This window comes from Vespa crabro, chromosome 4 (assembly GCF_910589235.1).
Source record: "Vespa crabro chromosome 4, iyVesCrab1.2, whole genome shotgun sequence".
NCBI classification, from domain to species: domain Eukaryota; kingdom Metazoa; phylum Arthropoda; class Insecta; order Hymenoptera; family Vespidae; genus Vespa; species Vespa crabro.
This window is the reverse complement of record NC_060958.1, coordinates 5598198-5610712: the sequence shown is the minus strand read 5'-3', so window position 1 is coordinate 5610712 and position 12515 is coordinate 5598198. Positions and strand designations below refer to the sequence as shown.

At 29.7% G+C, this 12515-nt stretch overlaps 3 protein-coding genes across 4 annotated transcripts in view; 1 reads left to right on the top strand and 2 right to left on the bottom strand.

Annotated features, from left to right (window-relative positions):
* LOC124423847 (neuronal acetylcholine receptor subunit alpha-7-like) overlaps window positions 1-5818 on the bottom strand; it is a 10837-nt gene extending 5019 nt beyond the window's left edge. For both annotated transcript variants that reach the window (XM_046962117.1, XM_046962118.1), the window contains exons 1-4: window positions 5741-5818; window positions 630-766; window positions 227-381; window positions 1-60 (exon numbers count right to left, since the gene is read on the bottom strand). The exon at window positions 1-60 is cut by the window's left edge and continues 124 nt beyond it. In XM_046962117.1, coding sequence (XP_046818073.1) covers window positions 1-60; window positions 227-381; window positions 630-766; window positions 5741-5801 — 413 coding nt within the window. In that variant the 5' untranslated portion in view covers window positions 5802-5818. The remainder of the gene's footprint in view (window positions 61-226; window positions 382-629; window positions 767-5740) is intronic.
* A 547-nt stretch (window positions 5819-6365) lies between these two features.
* On the top strand, window positions 6366-8606 carry LOC124423831. The gene is made up of 2 exons (XM_046962077.1): window positions 6366-7858; window positions 8251-8606. Exons 1-2 carry the CDS (start codon window positions 7673-7675, stop codon window positions 8536-8538), a joined length of 474 nt encoding a protein of 157 aa, XP_046818033.1. The 5' UTR covers window positions 6366-7672; the 3' UTR covers window positions 8539-8606.
* An 851-nt stretch (window positions 8607-9457) lies between these two features.
* LOC124423827 (60S ribosomal protein L4) lies at window positions 9458-12452 on the bottom strand. Its single transcript, XM_046962071.1, has 8 exons — window positions 12302-12452; window positions 11673-11850; window positions 11310-11555; window positions 10992-11116; window positions 10618-10716; window positions 10264-10535; window positions 9841-10000; window positions 9458-9749 (listed from the first exon to the last, which is right to left on the bottom strand). Exons 1-8 carry the CDS (start codon window positions 12302-12304, stop codon window positions 9540-9542), a joined length of 1293 nt encoding a protein of 430 aa, XP_046818027.1. The 5' UTR covers window positions 12305-12452; the 3' UTR covers window positions 9458-9539.
* Between the last annotated feature and the right edge of the window lie 63 nt (window positions 12453-12515).

The following is a 12515-nucleotide window of genomic DNA, read 5'->3' as shown; positions in this document are numbered from 1 at the left end:
CCCGTGTGACTGACGATTACGTTTGTATTTATAATCGCTGAACTGTACTGTGGATCTGCGCTGTACAAAAAATATTTAACGAATCCTTGAATCGCCATGTTCGATCATTCTTCTTATTATAATTCGATTAATATACATATATTTTCTATTGTAATAGAGATAATAGGTATATATTACATTGGAATATAATTAACGCGAATAAAAAAAAATCTGAACACCCGCTTACTTGTTATAGAGTATAATATCAGGTCTCCAAACGCGATTGTATGGGACACGAATTACTCGAATTCCTGCGAATTCCGAGGCGTTCCATTTCAAATGATGATCGGTCCAAATTTGTGTTACCCAACAATTAGTGGTTAGTATTTGATTTTTTTCATCCTGTCATTTGAAATGATCGATTTTAAATAATGATAATAATAGTATCATCGATACTGTCATTTATATATGTATATATATATGTATATATATGCGTGCGTGTATGTGTGTGTGTATATATATGTAGAAAGTCATTTATATGTATCAATGGCGTAGGTAGTAATACCATACCCAAATGCACTCTCAACGTTTTATACATATACTATATAGATTATTCATTGTTCAAAGAATTTTTATGGTCTATCACTCACCACATCGATTATATGATGAAGAGAAAGACCAAAGATAACGGCCAAAGGTTGGGAGGAATTTTTTGCTGGTCTCACAGCTGCATCGTATCCCTCCAACAAGTATTTTGTCAATCTGTATTCGTGTTCATCACAGAAACCTGAAAGAGTAATACCAAAAAATGTATTACGTTACGCGCATAATTAACTTACATTACATTAAAGTCTTTTAGACTTTGAGATCTTTTATAATTATTAAAATAATTTTCAGATTGACAGTATACTTTTATTTATATACATTATTGTCAGATTGAATAAACTGAAGATATAGTAAAGCGGGAATAAATATAAGTCGAAAATTTTTATGTCAATAAAATTTTGATCAAATTCTAAATCTAATCTATTTAACGAACTTCCCTATATGTAATATTTTAACCAATTCGTCAAAGCTAAAGATTTCAAGTTAATTTAACACGGCACTCTTTCTTATACAAACTACTTCGATAGTTACATCGATAGAATCGTATAGACGATAGTTACGTCTATTGTGTCCAAAAATCCAATTCGTACGTTAGCTAATCCTCCGTAACTCTTGACTCTTCACGTTTATCGAGAGCACAAAGAGAAAATAAAAAGCATCGACGAGAACGAAGGAGACCAATCCGTACAAATGACACATCTTCCCTTCATTTTTCCTACCTATTGTAATTACAAGTTAATTATAATTATATCGTCAAAATCTACGATTTCTTATCCAACTGTAATTAGCAGAACATAATTTTCATATCTTCCGATAATTATCCCTCCCTTTTTACATAGAAAACTTTTACCAAATATTAATTAGTTAAAACATTGTGTCCTTATCACCGTGAATATTCTTATTGGTTCAATGATGATAAGAAGAAGAAGAAGAAGAAGAAGAAGAAAAAAAGTTATGAAGTTATGAAAGACAATGAAAAATGAGATTAAATCGCTCGTGCGATTATCATCTTGAATATTCTTATAAAATTTTAATGATAAAAACAGAAAAAAAAATGAAAAATAAATAAAATGAAAAATGATAAGAAAGATTTCAATAATCTCCAAATTTTCCAATATTTTAATAATGATTCTTAATTGAATTCAATAATGAAATAATCATTCGATGAAACACGTTAAATTTTCCGTATAATATCTGGCCAACAATTTGTGTTAAGTAATAAACAAATCAAAAATATTTATTTTTAATGTAATAAAATCTGATAGATTTTTGCGAGTTGATCATACGAATTATTCAGATTGATAAGATATATACATATGTAAATACATACATATATGTACATGTATATCTCTGACATGATATCGGAGATCTGACAGAGAAGTATCGTTTCAAAAAATGACGGACACAGCCGAAGGGAACATCGTCCTTCGAAATGTGATAGATGTTTCTCGCATCGATTCATGCGACAAATTGCATTTCGTGAAACACATATAGGTGTATACATAAATATATATATATATATATGTATATTATTTCCCTTCACATTCTTCTCCTATTGTTAATTTTCAAAAAGATTAAAGATTATGACTCTCTCATAGATATTATCTCTAATTACCAAGATATCTGATAGCCAAACTAATAAGAGAAATCTGATAAGAAATGTTCCCTACAAAATCATTGCAAATAAAAACATTAAATTTATGACGATTATTAAGATGATAGTTTATTGTTATTATTATCATTATTTTCATAGTAATGGTCTCTTTGATATCAATGTTTTCATTTATTTATTATTATTATTATCATTACTATTATTATTATTATTATTATATACAGAATACGAGAGCCTTTCCATAATACTTCATGCGTAATAATGGCAGATTGGGGAAAAATAGAGAGAGCAAGCGAGCAAAAGAGAGTAAAAAATTGAGTAGAACATTTTGTGAGGATAATGAGATAAAAAAACAAAAAAAAACCCTCAAAAAAATTTTTATTCTAATCAATTTTACCAAACGGTCGCTTTTTTTTTATTCCGGCTAAATAATTCGCGCGAAAAAAATTATGGTAAAGAGAATAAAAATTATTCAAGATGACAACGTGTGACACGCCGCGGACTAAATTATTCTAATTTCGCGCATAAATTTCAAACGATCAATACGTACATACATACACACATACAAACATACATACATACATATATATATATATATATAGATAAACGCTTATTGTTTCGCCACGAACGATTCTATCGATTCTATTCGATAAATAGAAAATCGATGGAAAAGGAAATCGAATAAATGAAAGCGTCGCGATTCGAACGAAAATTCTTCGACTATTTGAAAGAGAAAGAGAGAGACGGAGAGAATGAAGGGGTAGGAAGGAGAGAGGGCAAGTAAAGAGAGGAATGAAGATAGGCCAGAGAAATTTGTGGAACACGAAACTCATTTACAACTCGATCGAATGCGATAATATTCTTGCAGGAAATCCTGTCGAGTTGAACGATCGAATTAACGGACGGTTAGTAGAAATGAGCTTTAATCGGAGATCGAACTTGTCTTAATCGATCTAGTTATACAAAATAGTTCCCGATATTCGTAAAGGCTTGATGAACAACTTAGCTTTAGAAAAAATTGTAATTTCATTTTTCAAAGTCGTTAAAATTATAACAATTATACTCTATATATATGTGAATACATTATATATATACATATATATATATATATATATATATATATATATATATATAGAGTTATTATATAAAAAGAGAGTATAATTATTATAATTGCATATTTATATATATATATATATATATTAATTTTTATATCAACATATATAAACAAAGAAAAACTATATGATAGATACATGTACGAAGATTTAAATATCCCGCTTAAAACGAAAGTGATGACGGTATCACGTGATATCTTGCGTAAACGCGCCGTTTTCCAAATTACAAACAATACGAGTTATCGCAAGAAATGTACTAATATGAAAACAATCGGTCCATCCTACTCCATCTACTTCTTCTTTTTTTGTTTCTGTTTATTAGAGAACAACGAAAATACGTGTTTTATTTCGTTCTCACTTTTTTACGATCGAAACGCTATTTTTTAAAATACAGTTTACGCTTTTCATTGTGAGATCGAAAAAAGTCGGAGTTTTGTCGAAAAGAGAATTACAAATAAGCGCTTTTGAAAAAAAAAAAAGAACAAGAGAGAAAGAGAGAAAGAGAGAGAGTGGGAGAAAGATAGAGAGAGAGAGAGAGAGAGAGAGAGAGAAAGAGAGAGAGAGAGAGAAAAGGTTTTGAATGAAAGCCAATGACAGAGTACGATTAGTAGAAATTTCATTGAATCGAACATTTCGTTTCGGTTCATTCAAAGATAGAAAATATATATTTTTTCTCCAAATTTTTTTTCTTCTTTTTTATTCTGTGTGTTATTTTTTATTCTTCTTCTCCAATACGTAAATATACATTTACGACTCTAAATTAGTACCATTTACTGTTCATTTGTCAAATTTGCATTTAAATTAGACGATCTCATTATCTAAAAAAATTTTTTATCCAATATATACTTTTAATGATACGCATAAAAGATAACGTTGAAAATGTAAGCTTGAATATGAGAGAAAGAATTTCACTATCAGCTCATACCATTTTATCTTTTATATTCTACATATATATATATTATATATATGTATATATATATATATGTGTGTATGTATAAATATATACATATATATATGTATATATATATATATATATATATATATATATATGTATATGTATAAAACGATGTCACTCGTTTGATACGTTACAGGCTTGAAATCAAAAAGAAATAATAATTTACATCGAATGTGATATCAATATGAATTATTACATATTGTGAAAAGCAATACATATTTGAGAAAATGAATGAATTTCATCGGCTATATTAATAATTAAATTATTGTTAATAAAATCATTAATAAAATATTCTTGAAGAAAAGATTCTGAAAAATATTAGTAATATAAAAATTTAAGCGGACATTATATATATATATATATATATATAGATAGATAGATAGATAGATAGATAGATATATAGATATATATATATATATATATATATATATCCAATCAATAAAAAAATAATTTACAATAACAAATCTTACACTATTTTATATTTTAATCATACGTCAGTTATAATCGCATGTGCAAACGTACTTTAACAATGCGTTAATAAATGATATACGATGAAAAGATTAAAGAAAATAAACTAATTTATTATCAAAATATAAGATATATTGTACTGTTACTATAACATCATGATTGATACTCCTCCGTAATAATGGAGGAAAAGCTGATTGAACAGATAGGCGTATATAATAATTTAATATGGAAAAAAAGAAAAAAGAAAAAAAAAATCATTTTGAAATTATCGAGCACCCATAAATCGTATTCCTAATTGAATTTTAACCAGACTGAAAGAGTTTCGATCGAACGCGAAGATAGATGATCGAGATAGATTATAGTTAAAATCTATTCAGAAATTTTTGAATACGTAAACGAGTTGCCTTACCAAATCCACTACTATCAGTATCCACCGACATCATACGTTCCGATGAAAACGAGAAAAAAATAGAGTCGAGTGAACAAAAAAAAGGAATTCCTCGTGGAAAATAATTCAAGGAAAATCCTTGACCCCCCCCCGTCGATCGAAAAGTCCATATTCGTGAAAAAATTCGAAGTGGTAGGGTCGGTCGGTCGGTAAATTAGCTGATATTTCGAAGCGACGAGCATCGTTTCCAACTTGTATACGTTATAACTTAAATTAAAAAGTTAAATTAAACCGGACGAAAGAACAGATAGACGAACGAACGACTTTCTCTATTGTTATAATTTTTTATATTTGATTCATGATGAAAAACGATTTTGATCTTATTATCATCATAATTGAATATTATAAAATTTTCTTATATACAAATATTCGATCGAAGTAAGAACAAAAGATTCTTTATAGATGGATAAAAAAAATAAAAAAGAACGATGTTTCTTGGGTGGAACACTTGAAAAAGGAAGAAAAAGAAAAAAAAGAGACAAAATAGAAAGGTGGGGAGGGGAAGAAATAGAAAAGGATATCGTGTCTTCCGATAATAGAAAAAGTATGTGACCACTCACCATTCTTAAAAATAACCGCCAAAATTCCGTACCGAAGGAAGAGGCCGAGAGAAGGCGACATGGAGTTGAAGGACAACTTAACCGCGAGACCGCTCGTCTTTCACTGATATCCGGTAGTTGAAAACCACGGTGCAATTTCGTCCCTGAATCCCGCGTTACCCCTACCGTCGTCGTTTCTTTCAAAAGGAAACTCGCGCAGGCGTTTCATAACAATACAGATACGAACGTCGAACGATGTGTCCTAGGAAAGAAAGAACAGAGTGAGACGAATGGAGATAGATAGATAGAGAGAGAGAGAGAGAAAGGAAGAGAGATGAAAGAAAAAAAAATTAGAAAAAAATTATATCAAAAAGAGGGAGAAATCAGATTAAAAAAAGAAAACAGATTAAAAAAAATAATCATTTATATGAAAGAGAGAGAGGAAAGAAATCAAAGAAATCAGATAAAAAAAATATCATTTATATATAAGAGAGAGAGAGAGAGAGAGAGAGAGAGAGAGAGAGAGAGAGAGAGAGAGAGAGAGAGAGAGAGAGAGAAAGAGGAGAGGGAGAGAGAAATTAAAGGAAACAAAAAAAAATAAAAAAAAAATAAATTTATTTATATAAGAGAGAAAAATAAGAAAGAAAATAAAAATTAGAAAAAAATTAGTTAGATATAAAAGAGAGAGAAAAGATGTTAAAGAAATAAAATTGAAATAATAATTGTTTATATAAAAAAGAAAGAGACAGAGAGAAAGAGAGTGAGAGAAAAGCAATTTACCATTACAATTTTCTCACGAAACACATACATTTATATTGAATAATTTGTTTGCGATTATTATCTGTAATTTCTCCATGTAATTAGCAAAAAAAGAATGGGATACGTAATCGTCATTGCAACAGCGAACGCCATGATGAGATTTACGATCGATCAAAACGTCGGATTGGCTAATTACGATTATCAAAATTATTCATGATCGAATTGGATCGAAATGGGAATATCGAAATGTTAAATAGACGTGAAAATGCGATTAGGTTATAATATTAATGGATTTTGCTTTATGAAATTATGTGCTAGATCGTACTTATTTTTTAGGACTTTTCAAAAAAAAATAAAAAAAAAAAATAAATAATAAAAAAAAAAATTTCTTTAACAGATTTTCTGGTAAAAATGAATAAAAGAAAAAAAAATACGAACGAATATGCGTGTACGCTTTAGTTCAGCGTTAATACGCGATGTACATATATGCATGAACATATGTGGAAATAAAGCTTTCTTTTTCGTTTGGAATTATTCGAGAAGGCTGACAAATTTTTAAATCTCGAATATACAATTCGAAGCATCGAGGTGAAAAGAAAATGTGAGAAGAAAAAAAAAATATATATCTTTTGTTGAATTTTATTTCGTAATCGGATCACGAATTAAATTCTCAACAACGCAAATCCGAAACTTTTTTTTTTTTTTGTTTGAAAACATCGTCAATTTTGTTTTCCAAAAAATTTTTCGAGAAAAACAAATTTTTCATGTGAAATATTATCCAACGAATTAATTGATTCAATGGAGGATAATTCCCTACCTGAATTCTGACCAATACGATCGAAGTTGCATCACATGCATCATAAATTCCGATCGATTATCGTTTGTTTCATCCATATGATTACCTTTTGTTAATTAAATATAGATTTTCATACAAATAAGTAACACATTAATTAAATCTCTAATATTTCAAATTCTAAATTGATGTGTCATATTATACCTTTTTTTTTGATATTTCTCAAAATTTTATAACCTTAAAGCATTCTTTACTTATTTCTCTCTTTCTTTCTTTCTCTCTCTCTCTTTCTATATGTATATACATATCTTTCTTTCTCGATTATGATTCTCGATGAGAGATTTAAAACAAATATCTTAATAATCAAATAATACAAATATTATTTGTGAATAAGTTGAAAAATGAGTACGACGAACGAGCGATGTACAAAATGTCATGGCGATCATGAGACAGGTAGCATTTACTGTCCAAAATTTAACGAAAAGAGAATAGCAGATTCTACAAAAGTATCATCAGCGAAATCATTGGATAACAGTTATATTGTGCAAATAGTTTCCATAGGTATTCGGCCTGACAATTTCTATGAGGTTTGTACGAAAAGAAAAAAAAAAAGAAATATTTTCAACTAGAAATATTTGAAAATATAAGACGTGAGGAAAATTCGTTCATTTCTAATATACACGTCATGCTCGCAATCGATAGATCATTTTATACACGTTTTCTTTTTACTTTTATAACACATATTATTAAAAAAGGGTCATGAAACCGTCGAAAGGTTGAAGCTCACCTAATCTTTTTTTTTATATGAAGCAGTGACCTTAAAAAGTAAAAAATTAATCAACCATTCTTTTTTCTTTTTTTTAATCCTCTCTCAAGAGAAATCCCCTCGATTGATCATTAATATATATTAATAGTACGCTAATTATAGGTTAGAATTTTTAATAATTCATTAATTATCATATCTTTGTTATTTATCAAGGCGAAGATGTTACTAGCACCGGAAATCGATATGTCATCTACGAAAATAACTGTTAAGGGCAATAATCTTCGTGTGAGCGTTCAACGACATTTAAATAAAGAATTTTCGGATATGATACAAAAATTGCCATTTAATGATTTGTCTAAACAAATCCTGAAACATCGAGAAAATTTACTTATTCCAGAAACCATCGACAGCGACGAAGTTCGTGCTGTCGTTGACAATAAACATAGGATGCTCATTCTAACTGCCCCTACTATTAAACCGAGCAAAAGATTAAAAATGTGATAGATCAAAATAAGTTGTCATCAATGATGCCAGGTATAAGTTTAGGTGTAATAAATTATTTAAAATAATTTTCATGGAAATATCCTAATTAATCGTATTTCTTTAAAAAATTTTTTTTTTCTTTATATATATATAAAGAAAAAAAATTTATATATATATATATAAACTTGACAAACAACTAATCGAAACAAAAGAATTTATCTAATCGATAAACCTATTTCTAAAACATTACCTGCAAATGCCAAATTAAGTTCATCTATAACTTAATGCCGCAGTTTCCTGTAATAATTATTCATTATTGAGTATGGAAAATTTGCCACAGCATTGTTTGGATAACGCCATACTGTTAAGACGATATGATTATATAGATCTCAAAATGATATCGAGCGGATTCAAAACACGATTGAAATTGAGTCAAATCCCGGATTTTTATACTATAAATAGCAAAGAATATTTTGCTGTAAGTAATATACTCCATTTGCTTTCGATATCCTATAAATTACCTTGAGTACGTGATCTTTCTATTCTTGTCACGTGTTATCTATATGTATATATATATGGTGAAAAAAAAAATATATATATATAAAAATTGTAAGAAATTAAATATAACGCAGGCAGAAATAAAGATTGAAGGATTTAAAGTAAGTACTGCTGCTCTAGCAACGGAAAATGTTTTGAATATTAAATTACAAGAATTGGGTGGTAGACGTCACGTTAGAAATATTAACTTTTTCATTCCAACGGAAGCAAACGCAAAAGTTGCATCTATTGAAGTATTCGATGATAATACCATTTTTATGAGAGTACCACTTGTAGGAAATTTTTAAATTTTGTATCGACATACAACAAAAAATATCCTTTATATATATATGTATATATATATATATAAAAAATATTTTAAAGATGATCGAAATATAAATTTTGTTGTTGTGTCTCTTTCCACATTTTATTTATATTGAAATAAAAATCTTGGATTAACGACAAAAACTCCTTAATCATTTTTATTTGGCTGGCGGGCTCTTAGCTTTTGTTGCCTGCGCATCCAACGTTTTCGTCGGCTCTGGTTTTGCAGCTTTAGCTGGTGCCGAGGCTGCTTTCTTCGGAGCTTTAGGTTTCTTCGCTTTAATCGCTTTAACCGCCAGAATTTGCTTGGTTCTTCTTTCTTTAAGTCTTTTAGCTTTGAGTGCTGATGCGTTCTTGGGAAGTTCGATCTAAATGGAATAAAATATTTTCATATATGTACTTCAAACTTTCGCACAATGATGCTAAAATATCAATTGATATTATTATTATTATACTTACTCCTCGTTTTTCAGCCAAGAGCAAATCTTTCTCATATTGTCGTCTCTGTGCAGTTAAAATTGCTGCACGTTTCAATACTGCAGCATATGGATTCAGACGCAACATTGCACGTGTATTATTCAATGGGTTCAGTTTCTTCACCCTGCGTACTATCTTCTTTCTGTAATTTAAATATTATACAATTTATATATTATTTAGAAATTGCCAAAAAGAATGAAGTTAGTTTTCCTTCAATTCTATCAGTAATGGTTAAAAATTATAATCACTGTCAGTCAACAACACGGACCTTAAAATCATCATATAAATATTTAAAAAAGAATTAATAATTTAATATTAATTTATATATATATATATATATATATATATATATATATATATATATATATATATATATTCGACATCTATTCGTATTAAAAATATTACCTTGGAGCTCTCAGAACTCTTCTAATTTCATCTGACTTCAGAAGTCTAGACAAATCTGTATTGGCCATCTTAGGGAAGGGTAAGTTATAATCTGCTTTAAGCTTAGATTGTTTGCGCCACGTTCCATACAGAGCATCTAGTTGATCGAAAGCAGATTTCGTCCAAATAACAAAACGACCAACATGACCACCAGGTGCCAGCTTCAGGAGATTCATCTTATTGATGTTCATAAGATCCACACCAGGAATGTTGCGGAATGCCTTACGAATACCCTAAAAGTAAATATTTAATTAAAAATATAGTAAAATTTTAGATATTTTATCTTTTCTTATTTTTTTTTTAATAATTACACACCTGATCTTGTCCATACACAATCAAAGGTCCACGACGTTGAATGCGACGACGATTACGCATTTTACCTTTACCAGCACGGAATCTTTGAGACTTGTAAACCTAACAAAAAAAAATAAAAAAAAAAAAAAAAAAAAAAAATTAAATAATGCTCTCTATATTATCAGTTGAAAAATCTAATAACGAACATTTTTAATAAACTGAATGTGTGCAGTTGTGCATACCCTAACCTAGTATAAAAAGGTACTAGCTTAGAACGCCTGTGACAACTATATTACTCTAGCACTTGATTAGGAACATCAGAACTAACAGATTTAGTAAAGATGTGGACATTCTATAGTGCCTATACAAATACAATTAAGAATGCTTTCAATTACCTTTTGGATATCATTCCAAGCTTTAATACGTCTCAAGAAAATAACAGCTTGTTTAGTCTTATTGTATTCCTGAATTTTATCAGAAACTACAAGAGGGAATTCCGGCACTTCTTGAACCATGTGTCCTGTAGACATATTTCATATGATCTGCTTCAAGTTATTTTAATTAAAAAGTATAATAAATATAAATAATAATTTACTACACTCTCAGTACAAAAGCTTATGTATAATCAGTCTATCAGAAACACGGACCAAAGCTAAATCATCATAGATGTATATATGTATTGATTCTGAATAACCTGGAATATATAACCTTACCCTTAGATTGTACTAAAGCAGGAACACCAGAAGCAGCAATTGCAGAAACAAGAGCGTATCTTTTCTGATTAACATTAACACGACGGTGCCACCTTCTCCATGGTTTGGTCGGAGCAAACATGCGTCCACCTCTGCACATGTTACCAAATGCACCCTGACCAGAACGATGGGTACCGCCACCACGAACACGAGGAATACGCGCTACTGCACGACCTGTTCCCCATGACTCGGCAGAGGTTTGGTGACCTAGTAAATAAAATCTATATTTACATAGTTGAACTAACCATATCCTAATCCATTCGAAAACTTGAAATATTTTAAAGATAATTAGGTTAGATAGACTATTTTAGAAAATATATTTACCAGCCTCCTTGGACACACAGTACGGTTGTCTACTATTCTTTGAAACTTGTTGATGAACAAAATTTACAATATCAGGGCGAATCGGAGCTTTGAACACCGATGGCAAAGAGATTGTATCTTCTGATGGTTCATTTTTATCACTATATACAGTAACCAAAGGTCGCGCCGTTGATAACGACTGGAATAACAACAAAGAAACGTTAAACAAACGTTAAACATGTTATGTTTCTTAATAATTATAACGATATATTAGAAAACATTAATGGCGAAATATTGAAGACAAAACGCGTTCTGACATGCACATGGCGGCCGGAGAGATAAGTATTGACTATATTAAATACTTTCACCTTTTCTTATACGTTATTTTCTCAATATATCATAATTGAATTTTAAAAAACGATCGAAGATCTGCGTGAGAAGTCATGAGAAGAAAAATAATAAAATTCATAAAAAAAAAAAAAAAAAATAAAAAAAACTTATCCTACACAAGTACACAAATTACACGTGGTCTACAACACGATTTAAAGTTTAACGAAAAACTTTCGTACATAGAAGATATAATAATCATCAATAATGATTAAAACGACATTCGTAATTCTGCATTAGCAATAAGAATGTAAATTTCTTACCATCTCGCGTTTTTTTCACAACTTTTCACGCATGAGACATACGCTAACCAGGCAGCTTGTACGCCTTACCTGGTCATAAAGGAAGAAGGATGCAAGCGGAAACGGTACGACTTGAGTTACGCATGCTCAGTCGATGAACTTGACGACGCTTCCAATTGTAGCATTGTAAATTTGCTTAATATTCGTTAGCTTCTTTTCCGCTAGGATGCACTGA